The 21540-nt window shown below is 48.0% G+C and overlaps 2 protein-coding genes and 1 long non-coding RNA gene across 9 annotated transcripts in view; 1 reads left to right on the top strand and 2 right to left on the bottom strand.

The window, feature by feature from the left end:
* The window catches only part of PRR14 (proline rich 14), a 46011-nt gene extending 27176 nt beyond the window's left edge, over positions 1–18835 (top strand). For 2 of the 6 annotated variants that reach the window (XM_081835235.1, XM_081835233.1), the window contains exons 3-13: positions 9640–9830; positions 9938–10205; positions 10733–10857; positions 10959–11220; positions 11347–11396; positions 11683–11771; positions 12430–13159; positions 13894–14008; positions 14158–14264; positions 14900–14971; positions 16825–18835. In XM_081835235.1, the coding sequence (XP_081691361.1) occupies positions 9733–9830; positions 9938–10205; positions 10733–10857; positions 10959–11220; positions 11347–11396; positions 11683–11771; positions 12430–13159; positions 13894–14008; positions 14158–14264; positions 14900–14971; positions 16825–17080 (2172 nt within the window). In that variant the 5' untranslated portion in view covers positions 9640–9732 and the 3' untranslated portion in view covers positions 17081–18835. The other 4 variants (XM_081835237.1, XM_081835238.1, XM_081835236.1 and 1 more) reach the window with 4 other exon arrangements.
* LOC309326472 (uncharacterized protein) lies at positions 9–3234 on the bottom strand. 2 transcript variants are annotated; one of them, XM_081835259.1, is made up of 2 exons: positions 2454–3234; positions 9–1637 (listed from the first exon to the last, which is right to left on the bottom strand). In XM_081835259.1, the coding sequence occupies exons 1-2, from the start codon at positions 2932–2934 to the stop codon at positions 700–702; spliced, it is 1419 nt and encodes a 472-aa protein (XP_081691385.1). In that variant the 5' UTR covers positions 2935–3234; the 3' UTR covers positions 9–699. The 2 variants fall into 2 exon arrangements, with proteins under 2 accessions (XP_081691385.1, XP_081691386.1); XM_081835260.1 differs by having other exon boundaries at positions 9–1634.
* On the bottom strand, positions 7287–10641 carry LOC309326534. The gene is made up of 2 exons (XR_014150322.1): positions 10380–10641; positions 7287–8056 (listed from the first exon to the last, which is right to left on the bottom strand). It is a non-coding gene; the product is annotated as an uncharacterized lncRNA (long non-coding RNA).
* Positions 18836–21540: the final 2705 nt, after the last annotated feature.

Here is a 21540-nt window from a genome sequence, read left to right as displayed (position 1 = left end):
TGGTACTATTTCCTTTTCCGTATTCTTTCTTTTATTTAAATTATAATGGTTTTCTAACAAGCAGCTCTCCTGTGCCCACTTACCTGGTGTAACTTACTTCTGAATGGAAGAAGTAAGTTCCACAGAGGTGGATTTTGGTAATCTTTGTAATATGGCCACCCCCAAAATTTGGTACCCCCAAATGATTCTTCTCAGTTATGGATATTCTCAATTTTTCTCCCCCTTGGCTTGGCACCCTGTGTGGGACCCACCTGTACCACCCTAAATCTGGCACTCATTCCACTGAACATAGTGGAATTTACATTTGGGGTGCACAGAACAATTAACAAGAATATTATAATTTGTAACAAAATTAATTTATTTCCTCTCAGTGTCAATAATAAGGTTTTTCATAGATACATGTGTTTTCCTCATGATTTCTGCAGCAAATCACTTCATATAAAAATAAGCCCCTATACCACTTGAGTGCTGCAATCATACCCATGTCTACTCATAAGTAAGTCCCATTTAATTCAGTGGGGCTTCCCCCCAAGTAAGTGGGCATAAACTTGCAGCCTTGGACTTTCCATTTGGATTCTAACAGTAGCTTCAAATTTGCCTTGGGACATCTGCACCCGCTTGGACTTGCGCTTCAGGCCCTCTACCCAGCAAAGTGGATTCTAGTGAGTCCCACACCCCAGTAACAAGTTCCATTGCCACTCAGGAAGTGTCAGGAGATTTCTTAGCCTGATGGATTGTCTCGTGCTGGTTACGGTTAGAGTTCTGACTGAAGCCCTTTCCGCACAGCCGACACTTGTAGGGCCTCTCTCCCGTGTGGATTCGCTGGTGCTCAATGAGGACCGAGCTGCGCGTAAAACTCTTGCCACATTTCACACACGTGTAGGGCTTTTCTCCTGTGTGGGTAATGTGGTGCCGGATGAAATCTGTGCTGCGTGCAAAGCATTTCCCACACTCAGGGCACCTGTAGGGCTTCTCCATCCTATGGTTTTTCTGATACTTCATCACCATCTTTGAGCTCCATGAGGAACTTCCCCCTGGAGACTGAGATCCAAGTCCAAGCTCAGCTCTTGCACCTTCATCAATTCTTTTCAGGCTTTTAGGCCCACGCCTCTGAACCTCTGTCCTTTGCCAAGTTGATCCCCAGTGTATTGGGTCGCTCCTTTTCTCCTTCCCATGAGTCCTCTCATGCTGCTTACAGTTGGAGCTCTGGCTAAATCCTTGCCCGCAGTGGCTGCATTTGTATGGCTTCTCACCTGTATGGATTCTCTGGTGCTCCAGGAGGATTGAACTCCGACTGAAGCTCTTCCCACAGTCCAGGCACAGATAAGGCCTTTCTCCCGTGTGGGTCCTCTGGTGCCTCAAGAGGTCTGTGCTCCTGCGGTAATTTTTCCCGCAGTCGGGGCATTTGTAGGATTTTGTTTTGCCACACAAGGCCCACATAGGGTCCTTCAAGTCCCCTTTACAAAAAGTCGGTTGGTCTTTCGCAGAGCCTCCTTTCTGTAGCACCTTATTTCCACTCCCGCTGGAGCTACTTGAGGAAATGCGACGTGGCTGTGCACCATCTTCCTGTGGGTTTTCCACTTTGTTCTTGCTCTCTGCAGGGAGAGACAGAATCCAGGCAGAATTTGCTCCATCTGCTGCAGACAGAAAAGAGGCTTGATCACCAAATTAAACACTTGGTTTTGAAACAGAACCTAATCCACACACATTCAGTGGCCGGATTGGGCGGGGGGGGGCAGGTGTCAACCCGGGCACAATTTTGCACCCACTCTTCACCGTGGTTCTGCTTGTGCACAGACTCTTCTCTGACTCTTAGGTAGTGTGAGGCAGAATAAGGCAGGAATGGAGAAGCTTTTGGCCCGCCAGATGCTACTGGACCACAACATCCACTATCCTTGACCATTGGCCATGTTGGCTGGGCTGATCGGAGTCCAATAACATCTGGCGGGACACAGGTTTCCCCATCCCTGGGTTAAGCGCTGCAAGATGAGGAATCCCTCTGAAAAACACCTTGGGAAGAAAAAATGCACAGGAAGACAGTGTAATATCTACCACAAGAACCAAGAAGCTCCTGGGTTAAGAAATATGTAGGCTGCATCCATATGAAGAGAAAAACAGTGTTAAGGGTTTTCGTGGGGTTTGCAGTACGTAGTCTCCTAACCATGCCTACCCAGAATTAAGGCCTATGGAATTCAGTGGTGCTTACTTTCGGGTAAATGGGGTTAGGCTTGCAGTGTTACTCAGGAAACCTACTGCTGCAGTTTCATCTATCCCTTGCACGCACAGAAACAAACAAACACGAGTCCATCTCCCACTTTCTAACACATAGGCAGACATTTCAAGATCCAGACTTTAGACCTGGCTAAAAATGCTATTCTAGGGCAGATCCCTGGGTCAGGTTGAGCCCCAGTTTCCGAGCAAACCCTCCGTCCGTACACCCCCCACATGCTCACCTGGTGTTAGCACCAGGGCACTTCCAGCAGGGACGGGCAGGAGGAGGTACACGGAGCCGTCAGCAGGGCCTCCGAGCCACCGAGGGGGGCTGCGGGCAGGAACAGCCGAGGGAGCCCCTGCCGCCATAGCAGGGGCAGCAAGCGGGCTGAGGGCGGCGCAAGGCGCGCGAGGGCCAGCCTGGACGAGCGCCGCGCTTGCCGCGCACTTTCCCACGCAGCCGAGGCAGCGCGAGGCGCGGTGAGGAAGAGGGCTGGCTCTGCGCGGCATCCTGGGAGGCGTAGTTTCCCCAAGCGGGTGAAATTTAAAAGAAAAGGTCTGGGTAGAAATAAAACCCATTGATCCTGAGAGCAGAGGACGGGCGAATCCTAGAGATGAAGGAGGGCGGAGGCAGCTATCATTTAGAACCGGTAAAGCGGTATAGCCAACGCGGTGCGCGCCAGATGCTGATAGACTCCAACTCCCATCAGCTTCAGCCATCATAGCCAATGGCAAGGGATGATGGGAATTGCAGTCCAACAACGTCTGGGAAGTGGTCACATGGGGGAAATGAATGGTACCTTCATTCGGGCAAGGCTTCGACCAAGAAAAGGGCAAGTGTAGGGCAGAGATTTGCTAAGGGATATCATTATTCTTATTTAGTTATGAAATTTGTATACCGCCCTTCATCCTTTAATCTCAGGGTGGTTCAAAACATAAAAATGGAAGATGAAGCATAAAATGTTTTACAAAAACGACAAGAAGACCACAAACTAATAACTCCCCCCCCCCACAAACACATTTAAAAGGTGTAGCAGGGAACCCCCCCCCATCATTCAGTTTGTACAAACTTCACACACACACACACTCTACATACGCTACGCTTCTGTTATAAATTCATAGAAAATCAACCGTGCATCGGATTTGCACTGTTCTACTTTTATTTTACTCCATGAAGGAAGGACTACAAAATGGGGAAGGTTTGATACAGGGCACCATAATCCCTTCACCATCCCAGCTCATCCACAGGAGCCCTGCCCAGTTGCTATGCCAACCCTGATGGTCCTAGACAGAAGACAATCAAGATCACAAAGAACTTGCATATGGGAATGGATTTAGCATGGACTGGAACAAAGGACAATGATCAGATCTTCCCTCAGAGGGCAGGAAACTGCGACTACCTTTTGTCTTCAGAAAATGACTCATGGGGAGGAGGAGAGGGGAACCAGCCAGGTGGCAGGACACTCAGGTTACCACCACAACTCCTCCCTCAACCCCTCCTTTCTGTAATGTATGCATGATGTTTCTGGGAGTGGGCTTGACCTAGAGGATGGGAATTTCAAAAGTTTTTATAAGGTCTTGCACACCATTTTTCTGTGTCTTTCCTCTCACCTGCAAGTGAGGGGAGCACCCTGTTGCAACAGTCAATAAAGGCCAAGCCTACAGGCTGCTGATTTGCTCCAATTTACTCTGGTTGGTGTCTTTACATTTTGTCCAAGGGAGCCCTCGAATTTTTCCGGTAACAAAGGGTATAGGATATTAATCAGTGCAAGGCCTGGTTGCCTTCGCCTGGCACCTAAAGGTGTATATAATGAAGGTGCCATTCGAACCACCTTGGGGAGGGCACTCCACAAACACAGAGCCACTGTAGAAAGGGCCCATTCTCATATTACTACCTTCTTCTGGAGGAGGCACACACAGAAGGGCCTTGGAGGATGATTGCAGGGTGCTGCTGGGTGGTTCATATGGGGAGAGCCAGTCCGTGAGGTATTGTGGTCAGGAGCCATTTAAGGTTTTATAGGTCAAAACCAGTACTTTGAATGGGGCCTGGAAACTGCTTCTGTTGGAAGCAGTTTCTTTCTGTGCCGAAACCTGGCTGAAACCCAGGTTGAAATGGATCTAGAAAATCAGTTTCCTCCCCCTGAGGTTTCTAACCCAAGCTAAGCTGGCAATCCCTACCATGTCTACTCAAAAATAGGTCTAGGTGAATTCCGTCTGGTAAATGGGGGTAAGGAGTGCACCTTTACTCATCACTACTACTTTCAGAGAGAGATGAGGGGGAATATGCATAGATCCTGGTCGGTCTGATTCCTTGGCTAAGATCATTCTGTCTTGGAGGCCTCCTTTGATGCAGAAGCCTGCTTCTGAGCAGACATGCCTAGGAGTGTGGAGGGAATGAACTGGCAAGATGGTGAGCACTTCATACCTCAACATTTTTTTTAAAATATGAACATAAATGTTTTTCCTCCAGGCGGATATTCCTCTTCTCCTAGGCCTTTGGCTAATTAAACAATATATAGCCCTTTAAACTGTGTGTGTTGGAGGCAGTATTATTTTGTTTGTTACTATGTTATGTATTTTTGTGTTTTTATGTTGTAAACCACCACGTGATCCTCAGATGAAGGGTGGCATAGAAATTTAATAAATAATAAATAATAATAATAACATATTAAACTAGTCTTTATGTGTGTGTGCTGTTTTGCACTGCCTTACAACGAACTTATTCCTGCATTGCAGGGGGTTGGACTGGATGACCCTTGGGGGTCCCTTCCAGCTCTATAATTCTATAATTCTAACTTAATACAGATTAATCTCCCTCAAAAACCGCGTGTATGACGAAACGACCTCCCTAAAGGAAGGAACCAAGGAAACTACTAATCTTTATTCCATCGCATCCAACTGGAAAATGGAAACACGGTTTCTTTAAAGCCTGAATTTCTGGTCTTCCCCTCAAATGGCGGCGTCTTAAACGGCGCCAACCAGACTCTGCCCTCACCCAAAATGGCTACCGCCCTGTACGTTTTCCTTCCTATTTTCTTCTCATTCCCTGCCCTTTCTTGAGATGGCGGGCCTGCTGACTTCAACGGCGCAGACACCTTTTGGCGAAGAAGGCGGTCGCACCGCTTCCTTTTGCAACACAAACTCAAAAAAAGTCTACGACCAACTTTTTTTGTTGTTGCCCTGAACAGCGATGGCGGCGCTGTAGCTACCAGACGCCGGTAAAGAAACCGCGCGCCTATTGGTTGGGACCATTAACAAGACGCATGGCCATTGGGTGGGCTGCATGTGGAGAGGGCTCGGGCACTGTCCAGCGGCTGCTTGGAGCAGGGCGAGGGGAGGAGGAAGAGGGCGAGCTGGTGAGTTGGAGAGAGGAGGCGGTAAAGGCGGGGTCGAGCGTGCGGAGTAGTTTTATTTATTTTATTTTTTTCAAATTGAGATGCGGGTGCTTATCAGTTTGTTTGCCTGAGGCAGGCGAGAAGCCCGAGGAAGGGAGGGAGGCGGCGGAGGTGAGACCTGGATGGGGCGGGCGAGGGGGGCGCCGCTGCCGGGTGGGGTGGCCGGCCGGCCGGTGTCGGGTCGGGCGCGCCTGGCGGATTGCGGGGCGAAGGAGGAGGCGGGGAGGGGGCAACTTGTGGGGAGGATCGAGAGGGGGTGGAAGGAGCAAAAGGCCACCATGTGGGGGGCAGATATTTGGGGCGGGGGGACCCCCATGAAGTTGGATGTTTATTGTGGGGTGGGGAGGAGAAGGGCGGAAGGAGCTGGAGGAAGCGGCTGAGGAGTCGGAGGTGGGCACCGTCCAGCCCCACACCTCACCCGGCTGTCAGGGGGGCGCGGAGGGACTGTCCGCCCGGCGTTTTCTCTGCCTGGTGCCGGCGCTCTCCCTCGGAGGAAAGAGGAGCAGCCTCCGCCTCTACTCGCCTTGCCTTGCCTTCCGCCAGGGAGCGGTGCTGATCCTGCCTAGGGCAGAGCGCCGGGCACCGGGCGCGGAGGGTGGGGGTGGAGGTGGATGAGGAGCCGACAGGTAATCGGAGGCAGGCTCTTCCTCCCCACACCGCCGCCTCCTCTGGAGCCGGCCCTTTTAGGTCAGTGAGGGAGGAATCGGCGGGAGAGCTAAAGGGGACGGATCTTGAAGCGCTGGGGATAGTTAGGAGGCGACCCCCAAGAGAAAGAGGGGCCTGACGGTGCCCGTGCTTACCTGTGTGTGGGGTGAGCCTAGGCTGCGAAGCAGGACTTGGGGGCAGGGGAGAGAAAGGGATCCTGAATAGACGGCAGACCCCTTTCCTCCAGCATCCTAGAGTTGCCACTGAAATCCAGTTTTGGGAGGGATCATTGGGTCAGGTGCAACCCTGGGTTATGGTTTCCCTTTTTCCACATGCCGCACATGCTCACCTTCTGTATGCACCAAGGGTCCATCGCCAGGGATGGTGAGAGGCAGGAGCAGATGGGATGATGTCTCCACTTCCGTAGGTTTTTAATATGCGTTTGTGTGTGTGGTTATCAAAGGGTGTGGCATGAGGGGATGACAAGTGTGGCAGGAAGAGTCAAGGACAGTCAATATTATATTTTGGCAATGATTCATATTCTTATGTAGATGCATTGTTTTATACTTTTTGGATGCCCCATGCTCGTATTATTTCATAATTCACATAATACACAATACAAATATATATGTTTTATAATGCAAACAAATAATCGATAATAATAAACCAAACAGGGTATACAGAAGCTCAAATAAAACTATTCTTTTGGTATATCCATTTTTGCTAGTTGTTTTGGGCATACAAATTGCATTGTAGTTACAGTATTTTTCCAGTTTCTGACATTTCTACTTCTACTCTTCCCTGGTAAAATTTTACAAAATCTCTGGCAATTCTTCACATTTGTGTTCCTTTTCCATGTTTTAGATGGAACAGAATGATTTAGTTCAAAATAGTTTTAATACCTCTTGTCAGTTGTTTCAAGTTAATGTGTTTTGTAACAGAGTAGTGCTTAATTTCCATGAAAACATTTTTTGGGTGCAAAAACATTGCAATTAATTTATTTTAAATGAATTTGCTGTAATACAAAAAAGAGAGTCAGGTTATTATGGTTTAATTCTGCAAATACCCTTCATTGGAGAGCCTAGACCCCTGTGATGTTAGTAATATAATTTTAATTACCATCTGCTATGATAAAAAATGTTTGAAAAATTATAAATTACAGTAGTATTTCAGCATTCCTCCCTCAGTTTTTACAGTTCCATGTATGCTTAGTAAATTTTCCCCATCAAACCCAAAACCCTTCTGAAGACTATTGACTTTTAACCTTTCTACTTGTCTGAAACCCCAATAAAACCCCTTTTGAGGGGAAATGTTCCGTTCTCTTTGAAGTCAGTCCAGGCTGCTTTGATGTTCAATGCCGATATTCATGGCCTCACTTGCAGGTACAGTATCTGCCATTTAGGCTGTCAGATCAACAATGCTAGCCGCTAATGGTTTTATTTTTGCATCCCATTTTGAAGCAAATCCTCATGCATTTTAGCTATGCTTTGATTAATTTCAGTCAGGAGGTCTTGTCCTTCTCTGGATAGTTTTAAGGCTTTTGGAACCAAGCTGGGACCTATAGTTTCTTTTTCAGTTAAGGTATCCTTTACCCTCATTCTCTGATAGTGAAGTAGCTTTCTTTCTTGTTCAGAGCCATGGCACTTTTTGTTATCTTTGCTGATCAAGTTTTGAGGAGGATCGTTGATTACACTGTACCTCTATGTCCAAGGGACAGAACTCCCATCTTTGCCTGCCATCTTTGGCAGTGGCATCACCCCCACCAATCTTCTTCCATAGTTAAGGAGACCCAGGGAATAATTATGCTGCAAAACAGGAAATTGGATAAGTAGATTTTTAAAACCCCCATAAATGCTGCTAATACCTATTAAATATTAAAATACCAACTCCTGGGAGGAAAATATTTGGATGGCAGAGATCACAGTGTCTTTGCTGAAAGGAGCAGCTGTTCCAGGCTGGTTAGTCCAGGACTCTACTGAGAAAATATGGTCTGAAACAGCCTAATATTGCCACTGGCAGTAGCCCCAGCAAAATCACCTACCCTCTGCTCACTTGGCTGCTTGCCTCTTATTTGTTTCATCTTGCCATGACTTGGGACGCTTTTGTTGGCTTGAGTTTTATCACCCGGCATTACTCGGCATTTCCTACCCTTCCTCCCACAGTCTTGCTGGACCTCTTCTTGCCAGGGGTAACTTTTGAGAATAATCCCTAATGAGATGTAAAATGTGAGGAAGGTCACAGACAAGACAAATGTCTGAGCAAGGCTCCTGTCATGTGCGGAAATGTAAATCCACTAAAACGTTGGTCTGCCTTTAGTGTGTATCTGTGTTGCAGAGTTGGGCAACCCATGTCCCTGAACATGATGTTGGACTCCCAACTGCCATTAGCTCTTGCCAGCAAGGGCAGTTGGTAGAGTAGGAGACTCTTAATCTCAGGGTTGTGGGTTTGAGCCCCACGTTTGGCAAAAAGATTCCTCCATCACTGGAGGTTAGACTAGATGATGCCTGTGGTCCCTTCCAGTTACAAGTCTATGTACTGTAGACCAACACCAGTGCAGGGCAACAGGTTCCCCCTTCCTGTTGAGCCCTTTTAAAAGCCGTGGAGTGTGTTTTCTAGCTTGGATTTCCTTCTGCCTTGCTTGCTGTAGTACATACCTTTGTGGTGCTTCTGTTTCTAGCCCCCACCTTTAATTTGCTGTCCCCCATTTGGCAAGTGCCTGCTTGGTTTTGCCCATTTCCCTGGGTGGAGGGATCTGCAGAAGCAACACATTGTCTCCCACTGAGAAGTTTTCCCTTCCTACCTGAGCTTCTAGCCTTGTAGCCCTAGAGAATCTCTGTGAAGGAAGGGCTTTTTTTAGTTGTTGCTAAGGTGCTATTTGCATGGCTCCTAATGATTTATAATTACCTTCTCTGAGGGGAAACCTAATAAGCTCTCATGCTGGCCTCTGTGTCTTGTTCAGTATCATTGGAGGGATGCATGTTTGAGCCTGCTGGTCCTTCAGAAAGGAGGGGGTGGCATTGCTAAGAGGTTTTTAGTCAGGCTGTGTACTCCCCTGACCCACATAGGGTTCAATGCTTACACACGCTTAGCTGGGAGGAAGTCCTATTGAACCCAGGGGGGAGAGGTCTACTTCTGAGTAGACAAGAACAGGAGTGCCCTCTTAACCATCCTTTACTTAGTTCAGTAGTAAATGTGAACTTTTCTCCAGCTAGTAAAGAGAATTGTGATTTGCCATCCGTGCAGAAGGTTTTGACAATCTGGGTGTGGTGTTACGCATTCCAGGTTAATCCGGATTAAAGTAGCATTTGACTTTAAAAGGCAGAACTATATCTGGCGACCATGGGAATGCAGTCATTTTAATTCTGGTTTTTTTCCTTTTCTGAAGCAGAGAAGTGAGGAATGAAGACCCTATGGGCTGTTCTGGGGCGGCCACCTTCCTGATGCCAGGAAGGGGTGGGGTGTCTCCCTTCTGAGACAGGCCATGGAGTGGCCCCTCCTTGAACGAACATCTGAGGGGAACCCTCAGCCAATGTCACACTTGGAGAGGCAGATCAGACGGCGAAAAATCCTCATCTACAGGTGAGAGAAGAGTGACTCTCCTCCCTGTCAAAGTCCTGAGCGGGAGAGGCGAGACAGAAATTGTGTCACCACTGTGACATTCTCTTTGTATCCTTCCATGTTTCCAGGCCTTCCTCTGAGGAGCAGGAATCCTCAGCCCTGCTCCAGAAGCCCCTTGAGACAGGGGGGGCATGCCCCCTTCCATGTGGCGATGCCGAGCTGTCACCCAGCAAGAGGCAGCGACTTCAGCAAGGGCCACTCCGAACGGCAGAGCAGAACGGGGAAGTTTGCGGCGTGGCGGGAGAGACCTTGTGGCAGGTGGCCTCTCCCATGGAGAAGCAGCAGCGGAAGATGCTGGCTGTCAACCTGGAGGACTTTTCAACAGCCCAAATGCTTGTGAGGATGCCACAGTGTGGGGGCTGGGTTGCAGGGGGCATGAGAGGATTCCTAATGGGCTGTATGAAACCTGGTTCTGAGGTGGGAGAACCCGTTGAACAGGTCTCAAGGCCCTAGTTCCATAGTTTCCCCCAGTGCTTTTCTCTCTCCAGAGAAATAGGTGCCGGTACTCACCATGAAGTTGTTACAGTAAGTGCCACACTTTTTAAAAACAACAAAAAAGAGTTTCTGGTACTGCATATCCTTGAGAACCTCCTAAAAAAAAGCACTGGTTTTCCCACTGCACTGCAGCTCCCAGGGTGCTATGCACTACCAGACCAGGAGAATTGTGACCTATAGTGTACCTCTTGCATTGTGATGGAGGAGTCAAGCCACCTGGATTAAGGATCCTGAAGGATGCCTTGTCCCCATGAGTTGATTCCTGAGTAAACATACACATGGAAGGTGGGGAAAAAGGGGAAAGGAGGCCCCTGTCCCTCATTATCCTTAAGCTCTTTGAAACTTGGTGTGCGCCTCTCTTTGCCCAGAATGATCCACAAGGGGATCCCCAAAGATCTGCCACATCTCCCTGTGCAAATCCCCCCCAATCAGCAGCTGTGAATGAAGACAGAGTTTCCTGGTCAACAAAGACACAAAGTAGTCCAGTGTGCAGGTGAGGAGAGGCCCCAGGGAGGCGGAAGGAGTGGAACAGCTTTGGGGTCGAGCACCTGATTTAAAACATTCTGCTTTTTTTTTTACCCTTCCTACCCTCAGATCATCTCCCCCTAAGGGCTACCCTCCATCCCATCGAGAGCCTCAAGAGAAGTTGGACCACGCCCGCCGGCAACTGTGGGACAAGAGGGTGTCCCCCCCACGTTGTCGCGCTTCAGAGCGCCTGCACGCCAAGAGGCAGCGCCTTCAGAAGGGGGTTTCCCTTGCAAAGGGGAGCGAGGGGACAAAGACCTCCCTGCTGGAAACGGCTCATCAGCAAATCCTCGCCACCAGTTTGGAGGCTGTTTCCTTGAGCCAAGCTCTGGTTAGTTAAGGTTGGGAAGCAGCCTCACCAAATAGTGCTGGAAGGGACAGGGAGAATCCTGCTGAAGGAGTTGGAGGGTAGTGGCTCAGTCCACATTTTTATTCAGCTGTCTTTTCTTGCTGGCAGGTTGCCGGCATTGGCAAGGAGCAGCCGGAGACCTCCTCAGCCCGCTGTGGGTGAGTGCCCCCCTAAACAAAAGCAATGAAGGCACAGAACTGCTTGTGCCTCCTCCATCCTTTAAAGACGGTGCCAGTCACCCAGCAAGAGAACTGATCCACTTTAAGGGTTACAGTTGGTGCCTATTGTGCCATCCCAAACTCCCTTGGAGGGTAAAGTGATGGTCTCTTTCCTTTTGGGAGAAATGCTAGCTTTGACCCCCTGGGTGTGTCTCAAAACACGGGGAGGAGAGGGGCTAAGGAGACTGCTTTATCACTGCCCCACTGTGTTTCTCTGGTTAATCAGGAGTGATCAGCTGATGCTGCCTCGCCAATCATCTCCAAATAGGGACACCCAAACCCCTCGAGACCCACAAGACCAGTGTCATCAAACAGGTAGGGAAAACTCTTGATTCAGGTGTTGCGTGCTGTTAAGTCTGTTCTTCAGTGCAAAGTGGCATCTCAGGGGTATGCAAATATTTTTTTTGTGTGTGTAACTTCACTGGAACATCCCTGGTTCCATGGAGCCTGAAAACCCCTTTGGTAATGCAGGAAAAATTCCCATGTCAGGCTGAATCCCGGCCGGATGATCATTCATCTCCTACCCATGGCAAGGTATTCGTGGGGCTGGATGAAGCAGGCATAGACTCAGGCATCCAGATGGGAGTGCCAAGAGTCAAGCTGGGCTGAATATCAGCCAGCCAGAGTACTCTCCAGAAATCTTGAGACCAGTTAATAATCTAAGAAAGGCAACAGCTAAGCAGCTGCAGGAAGATTCCCAGGTGTAAACAGAAGAGGAAGATATCTGTATCCTTCACAGTGTGTGTGTGTGTGTCAGTGTGTTGGGGGATGACAACTCTTGACTCTAGGTCAGAGATTGGAAACCTTTGGCCCTTCAGATGTTGCTGAACGACATCTCCCACCAACCCCAGCAAGCATGGCCAATGGGCAAGGATGATGGGAATTGTAGTCCCATAGGCCTGGATGACCCCAGTTTGGGGAAGGCTCCCTTTGGCCCTCTTGTGACAATGTTGTTCCTTTCCCTTCTTGCCAGATGTGTCCACTGAAGCTCCATCCTGGCTGCCTTCTGCATCTGCTCTCTTGCGGCCATCGTCTGCCTCCCGTTTCCGGCACTGGGGTCTGGTCCCCGTCTTCCAGAGCGTGCGCTCCAAGCTGGAGGCCTTTGCTGACATCTTCCTGACCCCGTCCAAGCCAGCCGTGCAGTCCACCGAGGGGCCCCCGTCCCTGCCCCCCTGCCCTCCAGGGAATGAGGAGCAGGAGGCAGCCCAGCCGAGAACACCCCGCCAAAGAGTCAACATCAAGGTGAAAATCGCCATTTCGGAACCACGCCCCCGGAAGAGGAGCTGCCACCACGAGGAGGAGGAAGAAGAGGAGGAAGAGGAGATGGGTGACGCGGTGGTGAGCGGGCGGCCCCCTATCCGCCAGTGGCGCCTGAACGAAGGGGACCCGGCCCCTCAGCCCCGCCTCGGACGCAGCTATTCCTGCCCTGACGTCCCTGGTGCCCACTTGTGGCAAGCCTCCCCCGTGGCCCTTCCGCTCTCTGCGCAGCTGCGACAGCGTCGCCACACCGTTTGCAGCCTGGAAGTGTCCCGGGAGTTGGGCCGCCCCACCCCGCCCTGCCTGCGCAAGGAGGTGTATCCTTTCAGCACACCCCCCGCACACTTCTTGCTGGGTCCCTCCATGCACGTCCCCCACTGCGATGGCTCCCCCTATGCCTCCCATGTGCCTTCCTGCCGCCGTGAACCAGATACCGTCCATTCCAGGTAAAAATATTCTCCCCGCAAGCTGTTTGTTATCCCTCAAGAGTCTAACAGCTGTTCCTTTGAACCCCATAAAAGGGCACAAATGACATGTTAGGTAAATGTTTGCTCCTCTCCCATTCAAAACCAAGAGGGAGGAAGAAGTAAGCACTGTGGGGTTGTTTGTGCTATTCTAGAGTGGTTGTTTAAAAAACTTCAGAGACTGTATCCTCCTTGGAGTGGACTTATTGAAGTTAATGGATCCAAGTTAATTTCATTTACTTCAAGGAAGAGGAAATATCTAGTGTGTATGTGGAGGAGTTGTGTCCTAGTGCTGAAGCACATCCTTTGCACGTCAGAGATCTATTGTTCTGTCCCCTGCACCTCCAGGCAACAGCTTGAGTGGCAGTTTTGGAAAAGCCCCTTTCCTGAAAACCAGGCAGTGGAGATGATGTCAGACCAGAAGCACCAGAGGTCTGATTCTCCATAAGGCATTTCCATTTGTTGACTAGTGCTGGAGGCAAATGGGCTGAGCCTCTTCCCCCTTTGGTTCTGCTCACAGGCAGAAAGGCTTCACTTCCCCCACAGGGCTTCAGAACTCCCATGATGCTTTGCACCCTCAGTGCTGTGTGGCATTGCTTTACTGGTTTGCCTTCCTCTTTTAAAGTCCCCTCCACTGAAGAGGGAGAACTGTCAGCTGGGAAACATGACGTCTAACGCTAATACACGAATCTTGGTGTCTTCTCTGTCCCCTGCAGGGAGCTCTCTCCCTCGCCCGATCATGGAAGGAGGGCGTCTGGGATTGGCTTGGACGTGGTCGACTCAGAGTTGCTCACGTCAGAGCAGATGATGTTTTCGGAAGTTGAAATGAAGGTCAGTTGCTGTTTGACTCAAGCTTCTCAATTAGGAGGTGCTGCACCGTGAAGAATGGGGGTCTGTGGTACCTGCTCTCGGTTTGAGGGCCATTTTGTTTTGCCATTGTGGCCTTTCAAAATCCTTCTTAACCTCCCTAAAACCTGCAGGGATCCCAAGACAACACCGTAGGGAAGGTGTCCTCCATAAGGATCCGCAAGACACCGTCCAAGCAGCAAGCAAATCTCACTCCCATGGGGCTTCCCCGGCCTGTCAGGTGAGGGCTAGAGTGGAATGGAGGGCGCCTTTCTGCAAAAGGAGATGCGTAGCTTGTGAATTAGCCTGACAGTGGTTTAGGAACTCTGGATTCAGATTCCACAGTGCTTGGAAAGGAGGCAGATGTGGTCTTCTATAGCCTGGGAGCAGATGAGTGCTTTATGAGAGGGGGCTCACCTAAGGAAAGGTGTAAATGGTTTTGGTTTTTTTTTTTATTAAAAGTGCTAGCTGAGTTGAACCTGCCAGTCAAGAATTAGGGCTGTCCACCAATGTTGAGGATTTGTTAGTTGATCATCTGCCTTTCAATTGGAACAAATGCAGAGCCTCTCTGACAGGGACCACTTGAGTGGTGGAGTGTGTGCTGACTCTGGTACTCTTGGGTAATAAAAGCAATAAAAACCCAGTGGGCTAAACCATTGGGCCTGATTCAGATTGAATTTCAAGTTTAAGAGATAAGCTGGTGGTTTCTGGGCAGAGCATGGGAGCAAAGCGGGGTATCAGGGAAAGCAATCTGGTGCCCAGCAGGGCTAAGTGAGTATTCCTATATATCTATATCTACACGCACGCACACATATTTTATTGTAGGCCAAGGTCATTTCTGGGTGATGAACTCTATTTTCTTCTTTCCTGTGTCAGATTGAACAAGAAAGAGTTCAGCCTGGAGGAGATCTACACCAACAAGAACTACCGCACACCCACAGAGAAGAGGTGAGGAAGTCTGCTGGCATCTGTCCTTTCCTAAAACACCAGCATTCATTACTTTTGTGTGCACACACCCTTCTCTCTCTTTCCCCTCAGTCATTTCAAGCCAGCAACCCCAGATTCTGACTTCAGCATCCGCAAGCGATAAGCACTACCTCCTGCAGTCTGAATATATTTGTGAACATGCATAGTTTGCTCCCCCAAAAACGGGATGAGGATAGTTATGGGGCAGTGGTGGTGACAGGGGCATAGAGCAGTAGTGTACAAGCTCTCCCTATTTTCTGAGCCTTTGACATATAGGAATATAAGAGCCCTGCTGGGCCAGACTGAAGGTCCACCTAGTCTAACCTGCTGCCTTCGGGAAAGCCTGCGAGGAAATGAATTAAATAACCCATTATCAATAAAAGACACTTGAACACAGGTGTTTTAAAAACATTCAAAACTGACTGAAATCAACAAAGGCAAATGTAAACATGTGAAGCTTCTACAGGTCTAGATAGGCTTGCCTAAACAAAAATGCTTTAAGCAGGGGCCAGAAAAAGTGCAGCCAAGGCACCTGTGTGATGTCAATAGGCAGGGGGTTCCAATGTGTAGGTGCTGCTGCAAGTTCCTCTTCTTGAAGTGGTTGAGTGGGCAGATATGGAGAAAGGCAATCCCAAAAGTAAACACTATTCTTGGGCAGCTGGTAGTCAGAGGCATATTGTCCCTGTCTCTAGAGAGCCTACTAGTCATTGATAAGCCTTATCACCCATGAACTTCATAATCCCCTTTTAAAGATCTCCCATTTGGTGACCATCGCTGCACCTAAACCAGGGTCAGAGAACCTTTTTCACCTAGTGGGCCAGATCCTAACTTGACGGCAACTGATGGGCCATATTTAACAGGCAGGTGGGACAACCTGCCTGTCCGTCACCATGTCAAGTGATTGGTAGGCGGGCTGTCCCATCTAGCTGTCAAGGTCCACTTTTGTTGTGGATCGCCCTGAGATGAAGGAAGGTGTACAAATTTAAGAAATGAAATGAAATGGCCCTGCTGGTCCTGTAGCACCAAGTGGTTTGCCTTGAAACCGCAGTTGAAATGGGGGAAATGCAGTTTCAAGAGAAACTGGTGCTATTGGAACAAGCAAAAGAGCACTCTGGATTTCACTGCAAACTCTTGTTCTTTTGTAGCCTGACTGGACCAGCGGTAAATAGAACACAAGTGAAATGCCAACCACTTACAGTTTTAACATCTGCCCTGTATCCTGAAAGCAGTATGCAAATAAGTGGATGAACTGTGGTCCTCTAGCTTATGATATGTTTTGTCAATGGCCCTCGGAACTGATAAATCTCTCAATCCCCGTGCTGTACTTCATGGTCACTGCTGCACCATCTTTCTGCTCCTGTTGCAGCCCTCAAATTTTATCTACTTTGCTAAGAAGTGCTGCTTTTAATTTAGAAGTTTCGAGTTCTTAAGATGGATGGAGCAAATACTTGACATGAGCAGTGAATGCCAAAAGCTCTGAATGCAAAGGGGACCTTGGGCTAGGAGTTGTCTTGAGTTTTCTATGAAGGTGCCAGGACATGTTCTGTGACTTCTCATTCCTGCCACCCTCCAAACCTCTTTGGTGCTTTTTTTGTGTGCCACATGTTGCCAAAACATCCCGATTTCGCCCCATGCCTTAAAACCAGACTGCATAATGGCAGAGCATGGTGACCTTAACAGTTGCATTGTTCGTTCCAGCTACAAAATGTCAGCAGTTTTGTAGTTAGTCTGCATTTGTTTCTGCTTTTTATACTGCTAGGCTTGGTTAGTGGAGTCTGAGAGGTTGTCTCCTTCTTTTTTCCTGGTGTCCCACCTCTTCCTTTCTACCCCTGCAGGTCATTTGAGACCATCTTTGAGGTGCCTCTGGAACGCAACGGAGCGCTCATTTTCACCAGCCAGCGCAAGCTGAAGCGGGCCATGGAATTCCAGGAGGGAGGCCTCCCTCGCAAGCAGCGCAAAGCCCACTCCCGAAGGAGTCGCAGGGCAGCAGGAGGGCGGAGGGTAAAGAAGCCCCAGAGTCCAGAGCTGGAGGAGAAGCTGCAGCAGCGGCTGGCTGAACTGGATGCCCTGTTTGAGGGAGAAGAATGCTGAGATCTGAGCAGAGGCTAGAGGAAAGGGCAGCACCCAGAGGAGCCCAAGACCACTTCCTCTGTTTAACCAGCAAAAGAGGTTGCTGGTGGTGTTGTTGTTATTTTTTTAAAAAAAACCTCTACCAAAGTCACCAATACCACTCCAAGTTTCTCCTGTGGTGCTGTTTATTCTCTACTTCCCCATCAAACCGGCCTTCTGTGCCTGTTGCCTCCTCCTCCTCCCTTGATCAGTCTCTGAAGCCACAAGCTTTGCTGCTTTGAAAATAGTGCCTGGGTGCCTATCTGTGCCACCTGGCCCAGCCAGCATGCTGCCTGCTCTGGCACCGCACGAGTCCCCTTTTGCTTGGCTCGCGAGTGGAAGGGGAAGAATGTTTGTGGTGCCCCAGAGTTGCCCGTCCTCTGCACTCTTCCTCCTGCACCCAGTCAGACCACCAGTGCCGCGCATGGGAGGAGCGCCCAGCGATGTTGTGCCTTCTGTGAGAGACTTAGGCCAGCAAGGGATGGGCCTAGCCAAGTGAGGACCTAGTTGCCTTTTCTGGAGTGGCCGTCGCCATCAAACCAAATAGGAATGCAGAACCGACGTGCCTGTTGGATGGGAAGGAGAAAGAAAAAAGGGACTGTGTGAAAGAATCAGCAGGAGCAGGTTTTTGTTATGGCACAGGGGATGATGTGGCAGAAGAGACGATGTAGCAATAGGCTGGGCAATGGGGATGTGTCCACCTGTTTAAGCACAGGTGGGCGGCTGGGAATCCTGAGAGAATGCCTTTGCATCTCTGGATCAAGGCCTCTGGGTGTTCCTAGCTTGGATCAACTGTTTTGTTAGGAATGATGTGTTTTTGGTTTTCATTTTTTATTAATCTATATTTCTAATAAACTTTGTATCTTGGGGGGAGGAAAAAACCACATATTGCCAGTTGCTCCTTAACTGGCCTTGGTGGGACCCTGAATGCAGCTTTAAGGGAGACGGCAATAGATAATTTTGCCTTGGAACAAGGGCATAGCGACCAGAAAATGAAAATCCATGGCAAGCAGTGGATCATATATCATTGCCACACTAAATTAATTTCCCCAGCCAATGTTGCCTCCTACCAGGAATGGTGGTAGGTGCATTGGCTATGGCAAAAAGCAAAATTGCTGTGATGCGGGATCAAATGGCAAGAAAGAAGTCAAGCGAACTGCACCCGGTTGTACTAAAATTGTACATGTATAAGAGGCTACAACAAATAACAAAATATGTGGATTTGTGTAGTCGGCCGTGCATTTGTGCAAATTCAGTAGCTATGCCCAGTTTAAAATCTGTTTTGAGGTGGTACATTCACCTTCAAAGCTACCATAGTCTAGAGTTGACATTGGTGAAATTCACTCCGTCATTCGTTTTTGGAAAAGACAGCGTGTCTGATTGATTCCTCATGGTTAGTATTGCAACAGCAACATCTCATTTTATCAAATTAACAGGTTTTGCGTGGGAGTGGAGACATTTCCATCCTATTCACTCTCGCAGGCCTTTCTTTGGTCCGTTTGTCTACTGGAAAATGCCTTTTCTTGTTAGTTAACTACTTAGGATTTATTGAGCAGCTTTTATCCCAGTACAGTAGGCTCTGGTCAAAGTTTGCAAGACTCTGAAGCCCTGACAAAAGTTCTGCTGCTCCACATGTGCATCAGGAGAAAGGTCCCCCTGTCTATAGTTATGTAAACTGCTTAGAGGTTTTGATGCTATATAAAACTTGTTAAATAAACATGGTACACCTTCCCTCCATACTGTTGTGGGTGAAACAAACTCTTTCTTCAAGGCTTAGGTTTGGCTACGTTCATTCTGTACTTTTGCTTCTGTTCAGTATTTTTTTATTACCTTTGCTACAGGGTCATCTGGCAGGCCTTGCCGTCAGGTGCTCTGATGGGTGGGGATGGTTGCATTTTTCGCTAACCTTGCTCTGCTGTGTATCTCAGACTTGGCTTCCTCTCAGTCCTGCCTGCTTTTATTAATTTACAGATTTAAATATTGCACAGTAAACAAATGACCTGGGCTGTGAACATACCCATAAAAGAGCACACAAAACGTATGCCAACATCTGGATGGTGATACACAATAAGTTATTGGCTGAACAACGCATTGGAAAAGCAAGCAGAAGAGGCTTAAGCGGGCATCTGAAACAAAGTACTTGTGGTGTTTGCTTCATGGTACTAGGGAGTTACAGAACCTAGTTGCAGACACATTAAATGCCCTCTTGTAGAAGAAACAAGGCAAGCAGAATATGGCACCCTTAGTAGTCCCAGCTGCTGGACCAAACCCAATCAAAGCCTCGCCTAGGATGCATCGCTGTATTGTATAATGTTGAGCTTACAAACATCTGACACACAGTGGCCAAGCTATCCCAATCCAGGAACTGTCCTTCCAGACAAAGGTTTATAGATGGAGTTCCTGGTCATTGAGACCACGCGGATCCAGGAGCACCTTGAAGATGCAAACCACCCAAGGGAGAGTCTGGAACAGACAATTTGCCTCCTGGACATGGGAACCACTCAACCACAGTCCTTGGTCTTACTGTGATTCATTCAGCCCACTGGTCCAGGGTGTGTACAGCCTAACCTGAATCAGATGTATAAAAGAAGTAGAGTGGAATGTTGGCATACTGATGGCATTCTGTTCAAAATTCCTAGCAACTTTATACGTATGGTAAAAAGAAATTGGTGATAAAGTGGTGCTTTGTAAAACCACTTTGGCACCAATGAGTATCTTTTCAACTGCTACTCTCTGGACCTAAACCTGCAGATAGGATCAGAACCACTGCAGTGCAGTGCCTCCAATACCCAGCTCACAAGAGTTGGTCCAGGAGAATGCCATGGTCAATGATATAAAAAACCACCAAGAGCTTCAGAAGAAGGAGAATGGTTATACTCCCTGTGCCTTGCTCTCAGTAGAAGTCCTCCATTGGGGCCACCAAGGCTGATTCAGTCTCATAATGGGAAACTGAATTCCTCTTATGGGAGCAAATTCCATAGTTTATGTGCTGTGTGAATAAGTATTTCCATTTGTCATCATTGTTTGGTGACTTTGTTAATTGCTTTATCTTGCCCAGGGCAACTCAAAGCAACTTACAATCAAACAGACAGAAGACCCTACATACATACATTAAAACCAAGAGGAAAAGAGAATACATTAAAAACACCCCATCCACTTCTAAAAGGCCACAAATAGTTAAAAGGCCAAAGGCCTGGTTATAGAGGAAAGTTTTTTCCTGTTGCCTGAAGATATGTAATGAAGGTGCCAAGCAAGCCTCCCCGAGGAGAGCATTCCACAAATGGGGAACCACTGTAAAAAAGGCCCATTCTTGTGTTGCCACCCTCTGGACCTCTTGTGCAGAAGACATACAAATAAGGGCTTCAGTGACTGCAGGGTCTGAGAATAAAGTTTTAATATTCAGCTTCTTTGGATATCCACAAGTTCTAGTGTTGGGGAGAGGAATGCCTGCAGTTGTTATGCTACAAGCTTCTCTAGGCACCTTACTAATAATACACAACTGGTTGGTAGTTACTCTGCATCAGAGGGTCCAGAACACTGGAGACCACCCTCTTAAACAGACATGCATTAACTACATTCTGAACCCGCCCACTCACATATTTTCTGCTAGTTTTTATTAGCAAATGAGGGCAAGGAGTAAGAGAGCACATACGGTAGTTAGACTCATTGCTGCAAGCGCCCTGCCCACATCGTCAGGCCACATCAGCTGAAATTGATCCTACAACACCAGTTTAGACATGCATGGCATTGGGCATCTCAACAGACTGCAACAACGAAGTCCTTCCAGAGTTCAGTGACTTTGTCTTCAACGTATAAAGCAAAAAGACTACAAAGACTTAGGTTATCTAAACACAAGTATGCATCTAGAATAATAGAAGGGACCTCAAAACACATTTAGTCAGCTGATAGACAAAATCTGTGACTGCTCCATCCACTGTGGTTAAAACAGCTCATATCATCAGTAAGTTCTTTATAATGTTTAATTGAAATGTCCTTTCTTGTAATTTGAAGCTGTTAGTTTGGATCTACCCTGAATTACAGGAAATGAATTTGCGCTATGTAATAGCAATTCAAAAATTCAAAAGTTGCTGCTCTATTCTTAAACTAACCCTCCTCTGCATACCTACCTATTTTTTTAATTGGACTTGATTTCCTTCCCCCTCACTGTACTGGAGGTCTTTCTCTGAGCAAGCTCCAGTTTTTAATTAAACTCTAAATCAGGTTGTTGATAATGCCCCCCCATTTCTAATTCTTTACAGCCACAGTGCAATATAAACTTCTGTCAAAGTACTAATGTAGAATGTATTCCTTGATCAAAGTCTTAACTATTATAAATAAATACGTTGAATTCTGAAAAAAGAACAATGCAGAAGGATTGATCATATCTGATTCATCATAGTTTCAGCTACTTTCATCAGACCAAAGTGGATAACAATTTTTTC

Source organism: Podarcis erhardii (assembly GCF_964252035.2).
Source record: "Podarcis erhardii genome assembly, chromosome: 13".
Taxonomy (NCBI): domain Eukaryota; kingdom Metazoa; phylum Chordata; class Lepidosauria; order Squamata; family Lacertidae; genus Podarcis; species Podarcis erhardii.
This window is presented reverse-complemented; position numbering and strand designations above follow the sequence as displayed.

What these genes read in the sequence shown, in the direction of transcription:
- LOC309326472 (XM_081835259.1), bottom strand. Translation starts at nt 2,934, where the DNA reads ATGATGGCTGAAGCTGATGGGAGTTGGAGTCTATCAGCATCTGGCGCG. An exon ending in TGCCCTGGTGCTAACACCAG is followed by an intron (nt 1,638 to 2,453) that starts GTGAGCATGTGG and finishes TTCTGTCTGCAG; the next exon opens with CAGATGGAGCAAATTCTGCC.